We start from the raw sequence: 23,823 nt of genomic DNA, 5'->3' as shown, positions 1-23,823 counted from the left end.
GAGAGGACATTGGTTTGTTCCTGGTTAACTTTGAGCGAACGTGCGAGAAGCAGGGGTTCTCTCGGGAAACGTGGCCACAGCGCTTGCTCACTTTGTTACCCGGCGAGGCGGCCGACGTAGTCGCTCGCTTGAAGAGAGAGGAGGCAGAGGATTTCGACCAAGTGAAATCGAGTCTGCTAAAAAAGTACAGGCTGTCAGCGGAGGCGTTCCGTCGGAAGTTTCGGGAAAATGAGAAAGGCAAAAGTGAGTCATATACAGAGTTTGCCTACAGGCTTATGTCAAACATGCAGGAGTGGCTCAAAGAAGAGAAAGCATTTGGTGACCACGAGAAAGTTCTGCAGTGTTTCGGGCTGGAACAGTTTTATAGTCGGTTACCTGAGAACGTGCGGTACTGGGTCTTGGATAGGCCAGACGTTAGTACGGTTGCTAAAGCCGCTGAGCTAGCCGAGGAGTTTGTGACGCGTCGGGCTCGCGGAGCTAAGGACGGTCAAAAGGGTGAATTTGGCTCCAAGTTTGAGAGGTCAAAGTTCACACCCATGAGAGCAAGGGGCGACACACGTAGTGCGGATGCGAGTGAAAGCAGTCCGACCGAACGTAAGGAGACGGCGGCCGCCGAAGCCGAACGCAGAAAGCGGTTCGAGACGAGGCAAGCGCGCGTTTGTTATACGTGCCAGAAGCCGGGTCACTTTTCGGCGCAGTGTCCAGAAACAAAAACAAAAGTCGTGTTTTTGTCATTATGCAGCACTGACGAGAACATGAAACTTCTCGAGCCTTACATGCGAGACCTCCTCGTGAACGGGAAAGAGTGCCGAGTGCTTCGCGATTCCGCAGCTACGATGGATGTAGTTCACCCCTCTTACGTAGAACCCGATATGTTCACGGGCGAGTGCGCATGGATCAAGCAAGCCGTAGAAGCTCATAGCGTGTGTCTGCCCATAGCCAAAGTGCTTATTGAAGGACCTTTCGGAGCAGTTGAGACGGAGGCCGCAGTGTCATCTATGCTGCCCCCCCAGTACCCGTACCTATTTTCGAACAGGTCCGATCACCTCCTGCGCGAGAAGGGGCTTTTGTTTGGTGAGGCTAGCGTTCGGGCCTTAACCAGATCGAAGGTTCGGGAGCTCGCTGCAAAGGCGGTAGTTGCGGGGCCGACGTTGTCAAACAATGAAAAAGGGTCAGAGGCGCAGCAAGCTGATATTCAGAGCACGTCCGAACTGAATAAAATTGAGCCTGTAGCGTTGAAGGCACCAGATACTGGAGAGGGAATTCCCAATGCGGGAAAGTTAGAAGAGCTATCCGCAGATTTGCTCATCGCGTCTACGTCAGACGGACTTAATAGGTTGCTAATAGTCAGCCGGTCGGCTTTGATAGCCGAGCAAAAAAAGGATGGCAGCCTAGAAAACATACGCTGCATTGTCAAGGAAGGTATCGCCAAGAAAAATGCTCGCTTTGTGGAAAGAGGTGGGGTCCTGTACCGGAAGTATCTAGACCGCAGGGGAGTGGAGTTCGATCAGCTGATCGTGCCTCAGTGCTACCGTCAGGATCTGTTGCGCTTGTCGCATGGAGGTTCGTGGTCCGGACACCTAGGAGTTAAGAAAACTAAGGACCGTCTCTTGCAAGAGTACTATTGGCCAGGGTGTTTTCGGGACGCAGACCACTTTGTGAGGACATGTGACACCTGTCAGCGGGTGGGCAAACCAGGGGACAAATCGAGGGCGCTGTTGAAATTGGTACCTATCATTACGGAGCCTTTTAGACGGCTCGTTATTGATACACTGGGACCTCTGCCGGTAACAGCCACGGGGTACAGACACATTTTGACTGTGATCTGCCCAGCGACAAAGTTCCCTGAAGCAGTGCCGCTTAAAGAACTCAGCTCAGTTGAGATAGTCAATGCACTACTGTCCATATTTGCGCGAGTTGGTTTTCCTGCGGAAATCCAATCAGATCAGGGCACAGTGTTTACTAGCGCTTTGACGACAACTTTTCTCGAAAGGTGTGGGGTAAAGCTGTTACACAGCTCAGTGTACCACCCACAGTCGAATTCCGTTGAGAAGCTCCACTCCGTCATGAAGCGCGTGTTGAGAGCATTGTGGTTTCAACAACAAACTGACTGGGAGCTGTGTCTGCCTGGAGTGATGTTTGCATTAAAGACCGCGCCGCATGCGCCTACGGGGTTTTCGCCGGTTGAGCTAGTGTACGGTCGCTCGCTGCGATCTCCGCTTCGCATGCTTCGAGACGGATCACTGCCCTCTCCAATGGCTGCAGACCATCTCTTTCACAGATGGCCGCCTCCTGCGCTGGAGCCTCGCTTTGCAACAATATTCCTTTGAGGTGCGTTACAAAAAGGGGAGTCTCAAGGTAACGCCGATGGCTTAAGTCGAAGCCCCTAACGTAGGAATCAGCCTCAAAGTTATTTGTTACTGATGTTTTTCTTCCTGAGGCAGGATTTTTAACATATTGCTTTTGTTTAGTGTTTCAAAGAGATGACGTGCTTTCTAGTGCAATTTTCCAATTTGTGGACGCGTTCTGAGTGCTGCTAGACTACTGTAAGGAACTAGGCAGTGGTATAAAAGGGGAAAGAGCCTAGCAGGACTTGGTGAGGGTTGTTTCGTGCTTGCTGACTGAGCGGTTCAGTTTCGGCGTAGTTCTAACGCTTGCCGGGAACGAGAACAAAAATGTCAACTCTCCCGAAGTCACTTTGCAGTGTCCTGTGTGAACCTGAACGAGAGAACGAGGCCTTCTGTGTGCGCTGCGCTCAAGAAACGCCGAGGGACGACCGACTTCAGTTATGAGCATCATCGAGCGACATCCCTCCGGACAGCGGATGCAGTCCCCTGACCATCGGGATCTCCTTCCCCCGGCGGGGCGGTCTGTTACGTTTCGCCTACGACGCGCGGTATAGCCGGCGCCGATGCAACGGACGCCGGGGCTTCGTTCAAAGCGGCGGACATTTTGGCCCGTTCGGCGCCGCCGCTACGCCTCCCCGCCAAGCGCGTCGAGGCATGTTCCAATGCCACGTGTTTTCGTGTGTGCGTGTGTGTGTGTGTGCATGTTGGTGCCCACGCTTGTCAAAGCGCGGCAGCCGGGGAGAGGAGCTCCCCCAACTGTGAAGCGAGGAGGTCTGCCCGGCGCCGGCCCGGCGGATGCGTCACCTACTCGTCTCAACGTGCCCGAGCGGCGCATCACGTGCGCCTCTATAGAGGCGTTCCTTCTTTCCCTCAACTGCGAGAGTATAAAAGCAGCTGCCCCCGGACGCGAAGAGAGAGGCTCCGATTTCTTCTGTTGAGTTACGTGCTCTCCCGTCTCTCCACTTCGGTCGACCTGACCGCCCGCTCTTATGCGATGATAGAATAAACAAGTTGTTCTGTTAGCAGTCGACTCATGCTTTGCTCGGACCTTCGGATGCTTCCAGTCGTGCCCCAGGCCGCCAGGCCAACGCTACCCTTGGGGCTTGCGACCCAGCTGCAACAACGGGCGTCAGCGCTGGGATTCCAACACCGCTAACTGCAGATGCCCACGAAATACAAAAGAAATATCATGTGACATGCCCGCTTGCATGTCGTGATTGCAGCGCTCCCAAACGTTTCTTGTACAAACGAACATAGCATCTAGCAAGGTGCGCTGCCACTTAAAAGGCGACACTGTAGTGACGCAGGCGTTGGCTGTGCGATTTACGCCACCGATGTGCTTCCCTCACGGTGGTTCATGACAGTGGCAGCACACCCGGCTAAATGCTATGTTCGTTCGTACGCGGAGCGTTGGTAGCACTGCGAACCCGATGCGCTAGCGGGCATGTCACGTGGTACTTTTTATTTCGCAGGCATCTGCAGTAAGCGGAAAAAACACTAATGCCTAGTAGATAGAAAGTTAGAAACTGATTGGACGCTTTGCAAAGCGCTCTACAACTTTTTAATTGCAATTTTTTGCCTAAGTCCATTGCTTCCGAAGTTGGTTAATTATTCTTCAATAATTATGTAATTAAGCAGAATACAAAAAATAGTGACTTACTCCGTAACTCCGTAAAAAGTCAACAACATGCATTTAGTCTCTAGTGCATCGGCACATTTTGAAACTCTGGCTAAAGTTACCTGGGACACCCTGTATATAATAATAATAATAATAATAATAATAATAATAATAATAATAATAATAATAATAATAATAATAATAACGCTTATTTCCCATCAAGAAAGATGGAGGAGGCTGCAGGTAAAAGCTGCACGAACAAACTGACAGAGGCCCGCAGCCCCCTCTACCAGGCGGCAGTAAAAAAGGTGACAGGAAGGAACGCCAAAGACATACATAGGCACCGAAAAGGGCACAAGGAATGAACACAAAAATCATCCAATGAGAAAGACTACATACCTTATACATAGTGTTGCCGTATTTCAGCATTAGTTATTTTTAAAATGTCGGTGGTACTTTTGCTGTAATTATTCAGGAGAGAGGGCAGGGTGAAGGACAGTTTTTCTCTAGAGTAGTTAGCTCGAGGGGTTATAACATTCCATTTTTCTTTGTGATGGGTAATTTGTATGGAAATGTTCTCTTTTATTGATGATAAGTCATGCAGAAACATTCTATTTTCAAGTACTTTGCGTTCGAAGGCTAGTGTTAGCTTATAGCTATAAATATTTTTTACTGGTATAATGTTTTTGAAAAATACTGTGTGTATGGCTGTTATATGGTAAGTCATAAAGCAGTCTGACAAATCTTTTCTGGAGCACAAAAAGATTTTGTAAATTAGTTTGAATAGTTGTGCCCCAAACAGTAATTTAGATGAGAGTAAAAAAGCCAACTATACAGAAGAAGTTTCACCTCGAATGGCAGGCATGCTCTGAGGCGAGGTACACGAGTGGTCAAAACGGTGCCAGTGTGCTCATCCCAAAGCATATTATTGGAAAAAGTTATGCCAAGAATTTTAATGCGATCAGTTATATCCAGTGGTTCGCCCCCGTACGTTAAGTTTACTGGAGCATTAAACTGTTTCGGTTTTGGCCTAAATATAACAACTTTTGTTTTATTAACATTTATTTTCAGCTGGTTTGCTATTGACCATTTTTTTTCAGGTTTATAAGGAGGGAGTTTGCTGCACTTAGCAGTTGATTACAATCTGGAGCTGTTATAAAAATACTGGCGTCATCCGCATATAAAATATATTTTGGTTCTGTACAGATATTTGTAAGGTCATTGATATAAATATTAATGAGCAGTGGACTTAGAAACTTAGAACGCTCCCTTGGGGAACATCTCTAATAATAGATTTTAGGTCAGATTGATATGATTCAATTTTTACTAACTGTTGCCGGTGACTAAGGACGTATGACTGAATTAGTTGCAGAAAATGTCTGCGGATTCCATACATTTCAAATTTTTTAGTGTATAGTAATGAATACAGTCAAGGGCTCCAGAGAAATCCACATAAATACCCAGTACTAACATTTGTTTTTCAAAATGTGATAAAATAAATTCCTTCTGTTCAAGTAATGCCATTTCCATAAATTTGTTTTTGCTGAATCCAAACTGAGCAGGTGAGATTAAATTGTGTTTATCAAGGAAGCTGGAAATTCAAATATGGATAACTTCTTCTAATCCCTTAGAGAATATGGGTAGTACAGAAATTGGTCGATAATTAGCCATGTCATTCGCATCACTATTTTTGAACAGCACAGTCACTTCTACAATTTGCATTCTTTTCGGAAATGAGGCACTCAACAAGCAGATGTTAAAAATCTTATATAGGGACACAGAATGTCATGAACACATTTAATTGGACGAATTTGCATAAGTTCTGCGTCACAGCTTGAACTATTTTTAAGAGAGGAAAATCTGACATCACCTCAGATCCGGTTACTGGACTGAGAAAAGCGCAACACTGGTTGTGAGCAGGCTGGGATATATATAAACCTCTACCACATTACTGGCTTTCCACACTTGACACCCATACACTTTTTTTTCGGGAAGCTTCTAACTGGTGTTGTATAAGTTGCGGCGCGCTTTTTTCCGTTGCTGCGTGCTTTTTTCGTCGCGATGAGAGATATGAATTTTTATAAGTACAAGCTCCAGAACGGAACATGCAACCGGCAAACGGACGCCTCAGGAGTGCACCTGAGATTATAATAAAGCAGACGGCGTAGGATCTCCAGGGCACCCAAGGGGCAGCTGGGTGCAGGGTGGTTCGTGAGTTGGGGCCGCCGCGGCCGAAGCTCGCCAGGGGGTGTATATAAAACTCTAGGCACTCTAGGCGATATACAGATCACGTGGGAAGTGGGCAACCGGCAATCGACCATTGATTACTGTCTGATGACAGAAGGAATTGATGATAAGTTGAGAGAAATGGTCATCGATGAGGAAGGGTTTAGCAGCATAGGGAGTGACCATAAACGCATCATTTTGAAAATGGGATATGTAGTTGGAAAAGAGAGCAACGAAAGCAAAATGGCCAGTCCAAATTTGAACGCTGAACAAATAGCAAATATAGTCACTAGAGTGGAGGAAGAAATTTGCAAGTCGCCAAGTAAGGGGTGGGAATATGGTGAGCTTCTAAGTGTAGTAACGACAGAAATACGGAAAGAGAAACAACATGTTCATTGGAAAGGAAAAAAGAAACCGAAAAGCTGTTGGAACAAGGAGATACGAGAAGCGATCGCCGAACGACAGAAAGCATCTCGAGAGCACAGGCAGGCAAAGAAGGCGCAGTTGCCACAGGATGAAGTAACCAGTAAATGGGAAATATACCGGGAGAAAAAGTCTATGGTTCAAATACTGGTGCAAGCAAAATTAAAAGGTGAAAGTGAAAGTTGGTTGTCAGAAATACGTGAGAAAAAGAAGGCCGCACCTAGAATATTTTGGAATCACATAAAATTATTAGGCAGGAAGTCAACAACAATACAACAGCATATCCTAGAGGAAGATGAAAACAGACTGGAAGGAGAAGCAGCAATAAATTACATCCAAAAAGTAACAGCCGAATCTTTCCAAGGCAAGGACGAGGTTGTATTTGAAGAAAAAAAGAGCATGAAAGAGACCCAAGGGGGAAAGGAGCTAGTGCTTACAAATTTAAACTGGAAGAAAGCGGAAGAGAAAATTCCTAAGCGCACAGCCACAGGGCTAGACGAGGTTCCCGTTAGGCTGATAAATGAACTGGGACCAAAAAGTAAGGAAGCTCTCGTGAAAGCAGTTGAAAAAACTTTAAAAGATAGACGAATACCAGACAGTTGGCGACAAAGTAGAATGAATTTAATTTATAAAGGTAAGGGGGAGAAAGACAGAATTCACTGGCATAGACCGTTGACCATTACATCGGTAATATACAGGCTAGCAATGCAGGCAATCAAATTAAAGCTTCAAGCATGGGCAGAAAATAATGGCATTTTGGGAGAGCTTCAGAATGGCTTTAGAATAGGTAGGCGTTTGGATGATAACTTGTTTGTTCTTACTCAGTGTATTGAAATATCAAAAGCAGAAAGCAGACCGTTGTATGTGGCCTTTTTGGACATTACAGGAGCATACGACAACGTAGACCGCAGCATTTTGTGGGATATTCTGGAAGGGGAAGGCTTAGGTAACGATTGTATACAGCTTTTGAGAGAGATTTACCTAGAAAATACTGTTTGCGTTGAATGGGAAGGGATGAGGAGCGCAGAGAAAGTTCATATCAACAAGGGACTGAGGCAGGGGTGCCCTTTATCCCCGCTGCTGTTTATGATGTACATGGTGAGGATGGAGAGGGCGCTAGAAGGAAGTAATATCGGGTTTAATCTCTCATACAAACAGGCAGGTACAGTAATAGAGCAGCAACTCCCAGGTTTATTTTATGCGGACGACATTGTGTTGCTCGCAAACAAGCAAAGTGATTTACAGCGTCTGGCTAATATCTGTGGACAGGAAGGCAACAATTTAGGTTTGAAATTTAGTGTTAGAAAATCAGGTGTTATTGTATACAATGAAAACAGTGAACAGACAGTGGAGATACAGGGCCAAGAAATACCTCGGGTAACAGAATATAAATACCTTGGTATATGGATAAACGAAGGCAACAGATATATGGAAACACAGGAAAAAACCATAACAGTCAAGGGGAAGAGAAATGCAGCCATAATGAAGCACAGAGCGCTATGGGGATACAATAGGTACGAGGTCCTCCAAGGTATGTGGAAAGGGGTAATGGTTCCAGGACTTACTTTTGGAAATGCGGTTGTTTGCTTTAAATCAGGGGTACAATCAGGACTCGACGGGAACCAAAGGTCAGTGGGTCGCCTCGCATTGGGCGCTCACGGGAAGACTACAAATGAAGCTGTGCAAGGGGATATGGGCTGGACTAGTTTTGAAGTGAGGGAAGCTCGCAGTAAAATTGAGTATGAAGAACGGCTGAGGAATATGGAGGGAAGTAAATACGGAGGGAGAGTGTTCAGGTATCTGTACAGGAAAAACATTGATTCACAGTGGAGGAAAAGAACTAGGAAGCTTACCAGCAAGTATGCGGCCTGTGGGGTGGGCAACACAGCAACAAAGAAGGTCAAGCGGAAAGTCAGAGAGGCTGAATTAATCTCATGGGTGGCGGCAATGGAAAAGAAACCTGCCATGAGTAACTACTTAAGGGGAAAAAACGAAATTAGGAAAGAAACCATTTATGATAACTCAAAGGGAAGCTCATTACTTTTCGAAGTGAGATCGGGATGCCTTAGAACACGCACCTATAAAGCGAGATATAAGAAGGAAGAAGAAGCATGTGCTTGCTGCGGTAAAGCTAGGGAAACGACGGAGCATATTTTATTAGAATGTGAAGACGTCTATCCAGCGGTCGATTTAGGCACCACTGGCCTCCTTGAAGCCCTTGGGTTCAGCGGGAGCAGTGGTAAAGCAAACAGGTCCGCAATAGACATCAGTAAGAGGCGATTGGAGGATTGGTGGAAGAAAAGTAGGGAAACGACAAAAGACGGAGACGTACAAAAGCACAGTTCGCAATAGGGTATCAGAAAATTTGGACGTGGTAGTTCATAGTGTTTTTTTTTTCATTGGTTAATCTAGGTAGGATATTAGGCAGCATAGTAGCAAGAGCTTGGTGGCGCGAGCCACCGCCCCGTTCCAAAGGGGACGCTCATAACATCCATCCATCCATCCATCCATGCCCGTTCGATTCGCCTGCACCATCTGAACCAGGTCACGAGGTGCTACACCCTGCCATTCGCTACAGCGCGTGATTTCAGCCATAGAGTTTTTCACTGTATATTGCCTGGCACGCACAGGCCTCGGTGAGCCCCAACCCACGGACCAGTCCGGTTTCTAGGTTTAGTGTCCCCGTTGCCGCGTTGGTGTCCTGCTGAGACGCCGCCAATAATACGAAATAATGACCCGCGCCACAACTACAAAAAAAAAAAAAAAAAGAAAAACTCGACTGAAGCAATGTATCAACGCCCCGCCGCTAACTTGCGCCCCGCGACACCTCCAGTCAGAACCTTGTCCTTCTTGCTACTTTGACACTCCTAATGCTACAGCATGAATTGCGAGAAAGCCATGCAGCGCAGCCATAGGTCGTCATACTCTCTCCACATCACAGGCGGGGCATGAGCGAGTGAGTGCACGTGAGTAGAAATGGAGCTCTGTCAATGAAAGTCACTGACAGCGAGTTTCAGTGGACACGAGTACGAAGGTGAGTGAGCTTGAAGGATGGGCGCTAGTGAATGCCGACGAGTATGAGCGCGAAAAGAATATTGCTGAATGAGTGTAGTATCCATTTGCGCCGACCTATGGGCTCAGCTCTATCCACCAGCACTATGTCGTTCGAAGATCCCGGCCACGCAGCTTACCAGGATGGCCTTGTCTTGCTCCGTCACGCGGCTGACTTTCTTGTGCTTCCCAAATAGGACACCCATTTGTTTTTCTGGGCGAGAAAGTTCAGTTTATGAGCGCGCCTCACATGTAAACACCTCCGCGACGTGCAGCGTGACTGCTCCCCTAAGCTGCACCCTCTCGGGTACTGACACAACCGCCAAGACCAGCGTCTACCATCACTTCCGGTGACTACCGTACACGAAAGGATGGCCTTAGAGATTTGCTTTTGTTACTCTGACGAAACATTTTTGCGAAGAATCCTCACCTAAACATCGCCCCCGAGGGCTCCGTGGTCGCTGCGCATGCGTTAGCTGAGAGAAGGTGAGAAAGGAGGACAAGTTAACTTTACCGAATGTGACGTCATATTGTTGTATACAGTAGGTCGTGGTTTTTGCTTTTATGAAATAACTACTCTCGAACTCAGGCGGCATGGCTCGCGTCTCGTTCGCGCGCGTACGTATGGATGTGGCCCGTTTTTTGTTTTTGGCGAATGCTTAGAAGCTTCAAGTTGCGGACACTGCGGTGGGCCAGGGCTTGATGACATTTGTTGCCCAGCTGCTGGTCCTACCGCGACGTACTTGGCGCAACGGTAAGTGAGCCTCTTCGATTTTCGGAGTTCTGGCCGCACACTGGCAGTATAGTGAACTAGAATATATTCTAGTGGCGCGAACGGCGACGCCCAGGCACGCCGTTTCGCACTGACACCGCGAGGTGGCGCCACTGCAACCTTTTCTAGCAAAGGTTTCAATGCATTCCGGCTATTATCTGGCATATACCGATGTTTCTGTGCGCTTATTTAGTACGAAACGGCGATTCCTTCCTTATGGAGATTTATTTGGAGCTGCACCTACGTTAGAACGCGTTAAATTCGAAATTGAGCTTGCCTTCACGGCTGCACTAGCTGCGGAAGTGCTCACCCCTTGTAATTTACTGGCGTTAGCTGCGGCTGATATCGGACGAGTGATCGCACACTACAAAGCATCCTGGCCACGGCAGGTGCTACAGGCAGTGCATTCTGTCCAGCCGTGCAGGACCCGCTTTCTTAGAGGGCAAACTCAAGTATCAGCGAGAAACTGGCGGCGCGCGGTTCCTTAGAGTGGCCGGCTGACAGGCGCGCGGGTTTTCGCTTTTCTCGTTAGCCGCGCGCGTCGGTTCAAGTACCATTTTTTTCTCCTTTTTTGGAAATAAAGCCTATTATTGTAGTATGAAATTCGGTATTTTCAGACCAGCATCCGCGAATTCTTCATTAAGCAGGATACCTGCATATTGTTAGGCAGCTTCGCAATTGCAAAGCTGCTCTTGAGAGCAGCTTTGAGATGTTACGTTTTTTTTTTTAGACAGGTAGTGATCACAAACAAAACGTACGTTTTCGGACCTAGCCACCCGGGGATTTTTAGTGGTGTCATATCAGTGCTCTCTTTTCAAGGAACATCTGTTATAGACCATTTCTACAAGCTACGCACCAACATTATTTTCATTTGTGATGATCATGCACAACATGCAAAAAATACGAGGAGGGCAATAAAGTTGTGTTTAAGCACACGGCAAGGTTTCACGCCGGCAAATTTTATTAGCATCGCACAAAAGGCAAGAACAACAAGGCAAGACCCAACGTTATCAGTTAACAATGCTTCAATTTCTTTTTCTAGAGTGAAACTAAAGATCGCATGATCTAAGAGCATCTACTCAACTTCAGGTGCTTTGAAGCCTGACGCCTCTTGTCATTGCTTTGATTAATACTCTTTGTGAAAAAGTGCATGCGAGTGGTTACGTAGAAAGCAGTCATTTCTGCTGCAACATTTTGACAGTGGTCCGCGCACCCAAGGCTGTAATTTCGCTTAGCTGTTAATGTACTCAGCACATCCAAAATGCTGTCTGAATGCAGCTCGTTTAAGCTGAAACATGCTGTAAAGGCATTCTCAAGGTCAGCCACAAACTGATACAGCACACTTGCAGGGTACAAAAGGCCCCCGTTGTCCTTAAGGAGAGTGAATTGAGCTAAATTTAATACCTCCGACTTTTCTTTGCTAATCAATAGGAGATTGAGGCATTCCTCACATTTAGTCCTGAGGATACATTTTCTGGCTACATAGCCAGCCATATAAAATATAAGTCTGCTGTCGCTTGATGCCACAGCACACGATATATGGTCGGACTCTGCACTGAGCATTAAAGTATCTGCAGCATCAATATTGCCCACATCGTACATAAATCGGCACCAGTACTCAGGGGAAACTTCTAAACTACGAAGTGCACCAGTCGTGAACGCTTCAGTTCCCGATGAGTCCACAATTTCATTGTCGTCGTTCGCTGCGCTACTGACAGAATCCTGGCGCTTCTTCTTATTTGTTGACACGCTTGCTGGAGCTGGTCTTTTCCGCTGAGTCCTTGCTCTCACGGGCTTCACGGAAAGATAGGCCGGGCAACCAGGCAAGAGCGTAGGCACCGCGTCAGGTGCCAGCGATGGCTTACCGCGTGGAATCCGCACTTGGCTGCCGTTGATCACATGAACGTAGTCGCGCAAAATGAAATGCGGCTCAAAGTGGTGCTCACATAGCGCAGCGGTTTCTGTGAGAGGCTTGTCCTGTCTTCGCAAACTCCGCTCCCACTTTTTTCGATGCTCCTCGTCCCTCGGAGCAGCAAACAAAGATGCTTTGGGAGCGACCCGGATAGCCGCTTCGGCATCCCGGAGCAAAACAGTGAGAGTCCGTCTTTCTCTTTGCCATTGCGTACTTCACATGGTGCTTTCGAAGAGATATAAGACGTCTTCGTTGGTGCTACGCGAAACACACGTGAAATTTCAAGGCCACACGCAGAAAAACGTGCGCAACGTACCGAACGCAAAGCCGCAAAGACTTCGACCGACGCGCGCGCGGTCCTAGAAAAGAGACCTGCAGCGCCACCAGCGGCCGTCAACGGCGTCCGGCGTGTCAAGAGCGCCCATTTCCCTTCCGTTCGCGCCACTAGAAAGTATTCTAGTTCACTATACTGGCAGCCAGATGGCAGCCGGCTAGTTCCGGTTCTGACAGGAAGTCACGTGGGCTGGGATCCCAAGACAACCCGAACCTGCCCGAAGTTTGCAAAATCGAACGCCGGTACAGCTGGCCGAATGTAAACATGCTACCAGCATGGCAGCGCCCGGCGAGGCCGGCGCGTGCTCGGCGTAGTCGGCCCATTTATGCGTTGCCAGCTTGAAAATATATAGTTGCATTCAGGAATACGATCACTTTCGCGCGACTCGGCGCAGGACGCGTACTCGGCCAACCTCTCCTTGCGCAGCGCAACAGATGGCCTCCGACGCGGCGGATATGACAAGACGCGAAATCGTGATTGTATACTCGAAAGCGATGGCTGGAGGATCACTGCTTGCAGCGATCACGTCGACCACCGGCGACATTGATGAGTTAGCGTTGTGTCATCACAAGTCATGAAAAAGCAGGTTATCGGGTGCGTCTCATACGCATAAAATTTCGCGCCGACCTGCTTGGGCTTCAATTTCAGAAAGTTTGTTGCGGCTGATGGTGCTTCTCATTTAAGGAGCTGGGGACGCGGCTGGCGCGTGAAAATGCACGTCGCCTGTGACCAGCGAAACGTTCCACACGAAAAACAACATTGGTCGCGATCATGAGAGCAATAAGCCAATGTACGTGTGCCTAAATGTACCGAGTGCAATCAGTGTATTCTTAGATCAACGGCCTGCAGTTCGAACACATATCGGTTTCGAGCTGCCACCTAAGCACACGACGGAGAGACGGAGCAAACACGGGCTAGCTGCAAAGCCTTCGCTAACTGCAGAGAAAGGAGAGATATACATACGCGAGATATGTCAAAAGGAACGCCACCAGAGAACCGCGAACCCAAAATGTACCGCAATGTGTGAATGAGCGTCTACAACTTGCGTGGAACACGATGCAGATAACATGAATTCGTTCATTCATTCATTCATGCACGCATGAGAGCGCGGCGCGCTGTTCACCGCCGCGAAGAAGCGATCAGGGGACACACAGATATACACACACACAAAAGCTTCAAACGGTTCACCACGGCTCGTATCACACCGCTTCGCGATGCGGAACGGAGCGTTAGCACCTAAAAAGATAACGCTAGAAGTAAGGAAATCCGAAGATGACCGTAGACAGTTGGCTGAGCGAGGTAAATTTAAGTCCTCAAGCGCCCGCATTGCAATCCGTGAAGTCCCCGTAAAGATGGCGGCGAGCGCCCATCGCCTCTTTTAGTCGTCTGCTAGCCAGAGAACTTCCAGGGAGCAGCCAGACCAAAATCGACCTGGCAGGTTCTGGCAGCCCGCGTGTAGCCAGAACCGTCCAGCGCGAGCAAAACGAACGCCCGGCGGAAGTGCGTAGCGCGGTGGGCGGAGCAAACCGAGAAAAACGAAGACGCTCTGGCTGGCTCTGGCAGCCCGAGGGTAGCCAGAAGTGGAAAATCGAAGAAGCCCAGTGTCGTGCGATTACCCGTTCTGTTGCTGACACATAAAAAACTGGTTGCGCATTCGAGCTGTCGTCGACGTGATCTCGAAATTCGAAGGAACACGAAACGGTTGTCGCAGGTCCCGCAGTGATCGCAGGATAATTTATTCGTTCGTGCCTTCAACACTGCAGTTCCTACGCGTTGCACCGATGTAAAAAAAAAGAACAAAAAAACAGCGACATTTTCCACGCGCCAGAAATGCATGCACTCAACTAGCGTGGATGTGGTCCCGTGATATTTATCGCGTTCTTAAGTCTATTTTCCTCCATCTCTATGGGATGACTACGCTATGCCCTTCCTATTTACCCATGCAGCGCATGGCTGCATTTAATTACCTTTCTCACTGCTGACCGCGGTATGGGCGTCAGAGGCTTTCATTCGTTGCAGTGAGATAACGAATGCGTATTTCCTTCACTTAAAGCTTCTTAGTAGCTCCTTTGCGAGCCGTGGAGTTAAATCATACAATGCGTACGTTGTGAGCGAGCTGGTAAACGAACCCACTTTACTGCTGCTGCTACTATCGCTTCTACGGGAACTTTCAAAATTAAACATGTATTAGTATGAATGGGCTCACCAAGTATATATGCACGTCCGTTGCTTTCGTTCATAGATCATGTGCGTAGCTTTGCAACCGTGACCGATATTGTAAAAACAGCAAGAAGACAGATGACACAAGTAGTGTGTCTGCTTTAATTGTTGTCTGTGCTGTTTTTAGAATATCAACCAACTACGCGCAGTCGTGCTGTTTACATGCATCTAAAACGTGTTTTTTCTTGTTGCATGAGGAGCATTTGCTTCTAATTGGGGCAGTAACGTTGTGAATTGTCTTCGGCCCGGATCGCTGACTGTGTGCAAACTTGTCTAATTTGTTTCACTTTGCTGCTGTCTTTACAGCTTCTGCTTATTTCCTCTGCCTGCACCTTATATTTGTTGTGTTTATCGAGACCTGGCCTGTCTCTGCCTCGTTAAAGACAAAAGGACACAAGTACTGGTTGCTGTTGGTTTGTTTGGTTTGCTCAGTCTGAGCGTGGCATGTATATCCATTTGCGAAAAGGGTATGCTGCTGCGTCTAATGCAGGTACTGCTCATCTAAAGGTACATTTAATTAGTAGTGGTTTGAGTGAGAATTAGTTGGTTTGAGTGATGTATGACACCAGAGAGTTATTGTTCTAGAAAGGTGACAAAGCTGGTCCACAAATTTAAGGTATGGAGATGCTTAACCATTGAAGTGTTCTAAGTTGCCATGAAGTATTACACACATTTAAAATTTCAGTTGCAAAAGACATAGTCGAAGAGGAATCCAGAGGATTTGCTGCCAGATGTCTTGAGACAATAAAGTGTAGAGAAAGCATTATAGTGTGAGCTGCCAGTGATTGTCGGCAGCTCTAACCCATTTTTCACTGTTGCTTCATTGTCTGTTGCCATCACATGCTTGTTATAAACAAAAAATTGAGCTGCATGGTTCCCCTGATTTTTTTCGCTCATAAAATACAAATGTTTTGATTTCGGCTGCCTTGGGGCCTCATGGTAAAAAACAAGTGTTTATTAGCCAGTTGCCAGCTTCTAAGATCATGTGCTTTGTAATGTGCGTGTTTTAAAGGATACTACACATCTGCCATCAAGGAGTGTGCAATAGAAGTTGGTGGTAACTCCGTCAGACGGGATACCAGTAAGCTATTGCAGGAGACGAAAGATCTGATTAAGAAATGCCAATGTATGAAAGCCTCTAACCCTACAGCTAGACTAGAACTGGCAGAACTTTCGAAGTTAATCAACAAGCGTAAGACGGCTGACATAAGGAAGTATAATATAGACAGAATTGAACATGCTCTCAGGAACGGAGGAAGCCTAAAAGCAGTGAAGAAGAAAGTAGGAATTGGCAAGAATCAGATGTATGCGTTAAGAGACAAAGCCAGCAATATCATTACTAATATGGATGACATAGTTCAAGTGGCTGAGGAGTTCTATAGAGATTTATACAGTACCAGTGGCACCCACGATGATAATGGAAGAGAGAATAGTCTAGAGGAATTCGAAATCCCACAGGTAACGCCGGCAGAAGTAAAGAAAGCCTTGGGAGCTATGCAAAGGGGGAAGGCAGCTGGGGAGGATCAGGTAACAGCAGAATTGTTGAAAGATGGTGGGCAGATTGTTCTAGAGAAACTGGCAACCCTGTATACACAATGCTCATGACCTCGAGCGTACCGGAATCTTCGAAGAACGCTAACATAATCTTAATCCATAAGAAAGGGGACGCCAAAGACTTGAAAAATTATAGACCGATCAGCTCACTGTCCGCTGCCTACAAAGTATTTACTAAGGTAATTGCAAATAGAATCGGGAACACCTTAGACTTCTGTCAACCAAAGGACCAGGCAGGATTCCGTAAAGGCTTCTCAACGATTGACCATATTCACACTATCAATCATGTGATAGAGAAATGTGCGGAATATAACCAGCCCTTTCATTGATTACGAGAAAGCATTTGATTCAGTCGAAACCTCAGCAGTCATAGAGGCATTGCGGAATCAGGGTGCAGCCGAGCTGTATGTAAAATTACTGAAAGATATAGCGGCTCCACAGCCACCGTAGTCCTCCATAAAGAAAGCAACAAAATCCCAATAAAGAAAGGCCTCAGGCAGGGAGATACGATCTCACCAATGGTATTCACAGCGTGTTTACAGGAGGTATTCAGAGACCTGGATTGGGAAGAATTGGGGATAAGAGTTAATGGAGAATACCTTAGTAACTTGCGATTCGCTGATGATATTGCCTTGCTTAGTAGCTCAGGGGACAAATTGCAATGCACGCTCACTGAAGTCTCGGAAGAGAACAGCAGTTTACGACAGGTAGCGAGGTAAGGGAATACATCTACTTAGGGCAGGCAGTGACCGCGGATCCGGATCGTGAAACCAAAATAATCAGAAGAATAAGAATGGGCTGGGGTGCGTTTGGCAGGCATTCTCAGATCATGAACACCAGGTTGCCATTATCCCTCAAGAGAAAAGTGTATAACTGGTGTGTCTTACCATGCAGTACTCACCTATGGGGCAGAAACCTGGAGGCTTACAAAAAGGGTTCTACTTAAACTGAGGACGACACATCGAGCTATGGAAAGAAGAATGATGGGTGTAACGTTAAGGGGATAAGATGAGAGCAGATTGGGTGAGGGAACAAACGCAAGTTAATGATATCTTACTTGAAATCAAGAAAAATGGGCATGGGCAGGGCATGTAATGAGGAGGGAAGATAACTGATGGTCATTAAGGGTTATGGACTGGATTCCAAGAGAGGCGAAGCGTAGCAGGGGGCGGCAGAAAGTTAGGTGGGCTGATGAGATTAAGAAGTTTGCAGGGACAGCATGGCCACAATTAGCACATGGCCGGGGTAGTTGCTGTTTATGGAAGCATTGTGCAAATGCGGCTCGCTTTTAAGCACCCCTTTTTATGTCTAAAAAAAGACAGAAATAAACATGCAGTATTCTTTTTTAACTTTTAGTAAGCTTATCATATAGCTTAGTGTTAACATACAGGTTAACATACAATATTTACAGGTGAGGTTACAGAAAGCAGTAATAATTGACAGTAAACACTGCTTGGATGGTGATAAACATGGGAATGAGGTCATTTTATTTTTGAATTTATTTGGCATAGGAGGCTAAACAAATGGTAATGTGGCAAAACTGTAAAGACTGAATAAGATGAATGTGGAATGCCTTGATAACTTCTTTCTGTTTTTGATTTTGCCTTCGAAAGGAATTTAGTCTGTTCCAGATAAGGGAGGCAGCTTTTGCATCTGAAACAGAACATCGGCGGATGTTGTGTGAAGCACTTTTTCCATTTTTTTTCACTACCTGAGCAAGGTAACTTTCTTGGTGCTTCATCACGCAGTTTATACAGTCAACTTCCATTAATTCTACCCTCACGAGACTGATGGGTCGAATTAAGATGCAAAAACCTGCTGAAGCACCGTTGATTCATTTGGCAATATGTGCTTGAGTAACACACCTCTGAAACGAACGTGCATCAAATTTCTATTTATCCACAGTATAAAACTTAAGTAGAAATGACTTAACTCCAAACCAAAGTAGACACCTACGCGTACCTGATTTTTTAGAATGGCAGCTGATTTTCTAAAGCCAGCTTCGCCGCATTACAGCCATGATATGCGGTAAAGCATATGAATGCTACAACCATGGTTTTAGTTTCGCAATCGATTGCACAGCTAGGCAATTTTCGTCTCAATGTCCTTTGAAAACAAAGTGTTCGTTAGAATCAGATAAGTACCACTATCAGACATTGTCAGCTACCGTTACTGCTTGAAAATCTTTCTTGGGTGGGTCAAAAATAGGCATTTCAGAGAGGAGATGGCATTTGTTTAACGCATTCACTGTCCCCTAAGCTCTACTGAGACATACGCTGCCACTAAAAGGGGTCATTATTGGGGTCTGGGCAAGTTTGCATTATCCTGCGAATGCCAGTTTTAAGATCGAAATAATGAATGTTTAATCCCATAGAAATGCATGGGCGTCGGCCAGGATCGAATTAACTGGAAAAATTAAATTAACCGGAGTCAGATTATTGGAAGTTTACTGTACACCCTTTTCTCTTCTCCAAGAAGTTGCCATTTTAATATGTAGTTTTCTTCTGTCAGTGTGGCAATGGTGCTAAATTTAGCATTTGTTTGAATCATCCATTGTTCCAAGGACAAGCTACAAAGTAGGGGCACACTTTGAGACTTGAAACATTTCCACATATAAAAGCATGGCATGTTAACATCTGTACAATTAACATAAGTTGGCTGTATTGTCTGCATAGCATGTGGTTGCTTTTTTGGAATGTGGTCTTTCTGTAAAACAAAGTTTCATTTATTTCAAATAAGTTGCTGAACTATTGCTTGTGTGTTTTCCTGTGCTCTCTGTGCTGATTGCGCTTTTGAAAGTGCAGTGAGCGACTGCAGACTGAAATGCACAAGGCATCACTTTATCATGCCAGGAAGCATTTTGGCTTGACGAAGGAGCCTTAACCCCTTCCATGCACACACTTTTTTGTATAAACACATCAAATGAAAGTTGGTGATCTCTTCTCATGTATTTTAAAGCCTGGCAGTGTTAAAGACAGAGTGAAGTTGTACAAACACAATTTACTGTGCATACAATTTAGTATGTGCATGTAGTGCTGGCTATGCCGTGGTAGATCCCTGAAACAGGTTTCACCACACTGCTTCCCACGAAACACGCAAGCAGCTATTTGATGTCTAAAAGATGTCTTGAACGGCTAATTCAAAAGCCTAGTAGCTGTCTTGATCAAGACATTTTGTAGCCATGGACGTCTAGAAGTACTTCAGTAAGCCCTGCTAACGTTACGCTAAAAGTTGGCTAATGGACAGCTTGACAAGAACAACTGAAGACTTTTATTAGACATTCCCTCAAATTTTTGTGGCAGCTGTTACAGTAACACCACGTTTGCCCACAGTTACAGTTTATTTTAAACGAGGCATGGATATCAGAAAAAAAAGTTTATATTGTCGGATAGAGTGATGCAGAGGTAGTTCTTCCAGATGTGAACCATGGGAATAGTGTAGTACAGCCTCATTTGTCAATTAGCACTTTTTAACTTGACCAATCAATTGAATGCCACCTGTCAGAATTATTTTGCAAATAAAACAAGATCTTTATCGTATGCTATCATGCCAATGTTCGCCCACTGACCTAAACAAGAACATCTCTGCATGAAACACGTCATTATTGACAAAATTAACTTCGCCCTGCTGGGTCTCCACCAAATTGAAATAGTTTCTAGCAAAGAAAAATTTTGTCAGTGATGCTGCAGTTCAGGCAAAAATTGCATCCTTGTTTCAGCTACAGGGGGCACAATAGCCTTACACCAGTATACGGAACAGAACACTGTGCTGCAATGAGTTACGAAATAAAGGATAGTACACATCTGGAAAAACACTCTGCAAACCACTCTAACTAGCAATATAAATATATTTTTTCTGATGTCCATGCTTCATTTAAAAGTAAATTGTAACTTACTTTCTGGGTGCCTCTTGTAAGGTAACGCCACATGCTTGCACAGCATCACGCAGAAATAATGACGAGTTCTTCGGCATACCATCCATTAGTGAATTCCTTGTACGTTGCATGTTACAAGAACTGAAAGATAAATCATAATATGCTGTTATTTTTTTTCATAAACTGTATGAGTTTTTCATGCATAAAAGGTGATTGCAAGCGAAAATGCAGCAAGGCATCAACTTCACACCATGTCACATACTCATACTTTATTACCTAATAAATTAGAAAAGACGCAGAAAGTGTAACAAGAGTGACAAATAGCAGCAAAGGTGATCATGGATAAATCTTGAAGATGATTGCCGCCGCTGCCAGAGTAGGCCAGCCTTCGTAGGAGAGCACTGGCTGCCCACAAAAGCTTGCTGTCACAGGCCACGCGTGACGGTTCTTGTAGACATAGGAACGCAATACCTGCATAGAACAGGAAGAAAAGGGCAAGGGAAGAAATGGGAATGTTGAAATTGGAACTTCAATTAGCAATATGTGCTAAGTAAGAAGTTTGCCTCACATTAAAAATAAATATAAGCACTCCTTTCCCTTAAATTACGGGTATCTTAAGGCATGAATGCATGTACGCTTAAGGTATGTACGCTTAAGTATTTCCTGGCATATAGTCATTAAATTGCATAGCAGAGTCAAAGTCAGCCTTTAAATTAATATATGGTATTTTGTGGCTAAAAAGCCACTTATCAACCTGTCAAACAAGTCTGAGAAGAAAAGAAGAACTATTTTAATGACTGGAAAATGTAGAGAGGTCAGCCGGATAATGGAGCATCTGGCCTGCTATTCTACGTAAGTGAAGGGGAAGAGGGGAAGAAAAAGGGTCACGATTAGGCGTCGCCTTCACGCGCAAATATTTGCACATTATTGGACGGACAGACTCCCCGGACTGTTCAGTGTGTGGCACTGTAGAGACTATAGAACATGTGCTCGTGGTGTGCCCTGAGTATGCGCGTGAAAGACTGACAATGGCAGATACCTTGAGACATTTACACAATGGACCACTGTCGGAGAACCTCTTGCTAGGCGCATGGCCACAGAGTTGGCAGACGACAGAGACAATGCGTGCTCTTTCACGTTTCCTAGGTGACACGGGCCTGGACTTACGCCTGCGATACCAGTTGTGTAATGTGTCCTTCACCTCGTTCCTCCCATTATCAAGTCTGAGAAGCTTCCTGCGAGATATAATCAGTTTAAAATAGTAATTCACTCTGCAGGTAAAGGATGTACTAGCTTAATTAAAAAAGTTAAACAGCGTTTTATATTGTTAACTAAAAGCAAGTTTGGCATTTCGAACTGCCTTTCTTTCAAACTTAAACGTCACGCAGTACAGAGTAAGCAGGTAGCATGCAAAGGACTGGTGATAAAGTAGTGTTCCAAAGCAACACTCCTAGCTGGATCAATCACTTTTGTTGATATATTTTCATGTGGCCCTAATTGGTTTAGGGCAACACCTCACACACATGATGCGTCATACAATATTGAAAGTATCTCATGATGTGATCAAACGATAAAATTGTCCACTGTCTTGGAAGTGTTAACATGCTGTTTGCGCGAGAAAGTGCAAAGTGATTCGTATAGGTAGCAAATTCATCAGTGCATCTATAGCATGAGGTAATTATGAGCATCTACGTTGACCCGCAATTGAGAAGCCACTGCACACAAAAAGGTGTATTCAAGTAATGGTCCATGCTGAATAATTGCCCACCTAGTGAAAAGTCAAATGTGGCAGGCTAATGGCCCAGGGCAAATAAATTGCTAAATTCTGACACCTCCAATTATATTATTGAAACAGGTGACAAAAAACGGCACAGGTAAAAAAACAGTTATGAGAAAATTTTAAAAGCACCTCTGCAAACTGCTGGAACCCTCAGCATCATGCCTGTTCTACACGCACATCTGTTGCAGCATAATCTATATCTCAGACACAGGCGCCTCCACACATCACTTCGTGATCTCCTCACAATAAGGTTAAAAAACAGTCTGACACAAGCTACCTGATGTGCTTCATTTTGCAAGCGCCAGCCAACTGCTGACGGTGGTAGAGCGAAATTAAAGTTTGTCCTTGTATGGAAGCCTCGGCCCATGTTTTATCAATTCTAGCGGCAAACCACACCTTTTACAGCACACAAATCTTAAATTAGACTGCTTGCTGATGCTGTACAGTAAATTCCTGTAAAAAAACTAAATCACACAGAAAACATTTAGAATACCAAACTAATCAAATGCTGGCTTGAATACATCTGTGTATTAGGGAAACAAGGGGTAATGTACACTGTTGTAGCAAATTTTCACTCATGTATGGAATACTTGTATGACACAACAGAGTTAATTTGCGAGTTCTTACGTAGCACTACCTAGAGTTAAATTTTGTAAGGCTTTGGGGGAAACTAATAGTAGAACTGTGTATGTACACTGGCACTGAGAAATTGGTTATAATAGTGGCAGCTTATAAAGAACCAGCGCAAAAAATGCCCGTTTTGAGACACCAACTAGCTATTTTACCACGAAGCGCTCCCTGGCCTTAACCCATATAAAAAGCACTGGGAAGGCCAGAGAGGGTACAGTACATTGGCTTACACTGATCACGATGAGGTCCCGTCATCCAGCTAGCGCCAAGCTACAAGAAGGATGTCCAGCCGTCTATAGAGTGAAAGGAACAAAAGAGAGCATCAAGTCAGTTGAAAGGCAGATTTGCAATTACAAATAAGGTGACCCCCAGTCACAGTCATTCATTAATAAATGCCAAGCTGTCGTGATTTCACTCCCAGATGAAGCACCTACTAGGTTAAAGGTTTTGCTGCTTATTTAGAACAAAACAAGTGAAATTTTTACATCAGCAGACGATTTAATTTGGAAAGTAAACATTGCAGTTATAATTTTGTTTTGCTATAAAGTGGGAACGCTACAAACTGCATAGTCACTGACACACACGCGCGCACACGCAAGAACAAAAGGACACAAAATAGGGCGAGTTCAGTCCGGTTCAGCATTACAGCCAGCGCGTCGTCTTCGAATGCACTCCTTCGGTTGGTTCGTGCTATGTTAACCACAGACTAAAAAGCAGGGCAAAGTTCTGACTGGTGTTGCGGAAGTCATGGAGCGTGGTAGTGCTGGACGGCTGAACACAAGCAGAACCCTGATATAAAAGTAAAGACGAAAACTCGCAGAGCAGGAGAGCCCATCTATCAAGAACTGTCGTGCGTAACACCTAAAAATATTCACATTGTTGACGAAAAACGAAGTGCAATGTGTTTCACTTACCGGAAAAAGTTATCCGAACGTGCGACGTACAAAGACGCACCGAGACACGAAGGCCGCGAACGCAGATCCCGCAATTGTGGTAGTAAGCCGTCGGCGAAAACAGGCAATACAGCCGATGTCACGAAGCACTAATGCAAAACACACGCAAAAAGCATCAGCACAGCTAA

General features: G+C 45.5%; 1 protein-coding gene and 1 long non-coding RNA gene across 4 annotated transcripts in view; one reads left to right on the top strand and one right to left on the bottom strand.

The window, feature by feature from the left end:
* The window catches only part of Vps20 (vacuolar protein sorting 20), a 75,464-nt gene extending 65,386 nt beyond the window's left edge, over window positions 1-10,078 (bottom strand). The window contains exon 1 of one of the 3 annotated variants that reach the window (XM_075703101.1): window positions 9,807-10,078. In XM_075703101.1, the coding sequence (XP_075559216.1) occupies window positions 9,807-9,872 (66 nt within the window). In that variant the 5' untranslated portion in view covers window positions 9,873-10,078. Of the gene's footprint in view, window positions 1-4,365; window positions 4,390-9,806 lie in introns of those variants that run through there. The other 2 variants (XM_075703100.1, XM_075703103.1) reach the window with 2 other exon arrangements.
* Window positions 10,079-10,256: 178 nt separating this feature from the next.
* The window catches only part of LOC142590687 (uncharacterized), a 99,375-nt gene continuing 85,808 nt past the window's right edge, over window positions 10,257-23,823 (top strand). Inside the window, exon 1 of the long non-coding RNA XR_012830218.1 lies at window positions 10,257-10,420. This is a non-coding gene — a long non-coding RNA (uncharacterized LOC142590687). The remainder of the gene's footprint in view (window positions 10,421-23,823) is intronic.

The sequence above is a fragment of the Dermacentor variabilis genome, chromosome 8, assembly GCF_050947875.1.
Source record: "Dermacentor variabilis isolate Ectoservices chromosome 8, ASM5094787v1, whole genome shotgun sequence".
In the NCBI taxonomy this organism is placed as follows: Eukaryota; Metazoa; Arthropoda; class Arachnida; order Ixodida; family Ixodidae; genus Dermacentor; species Dermacentor variabilis.
Note: the sequence above shows the minus strand (reverse complement) of the source record. Positions and strands in the feature narration are given on the sequence as shown.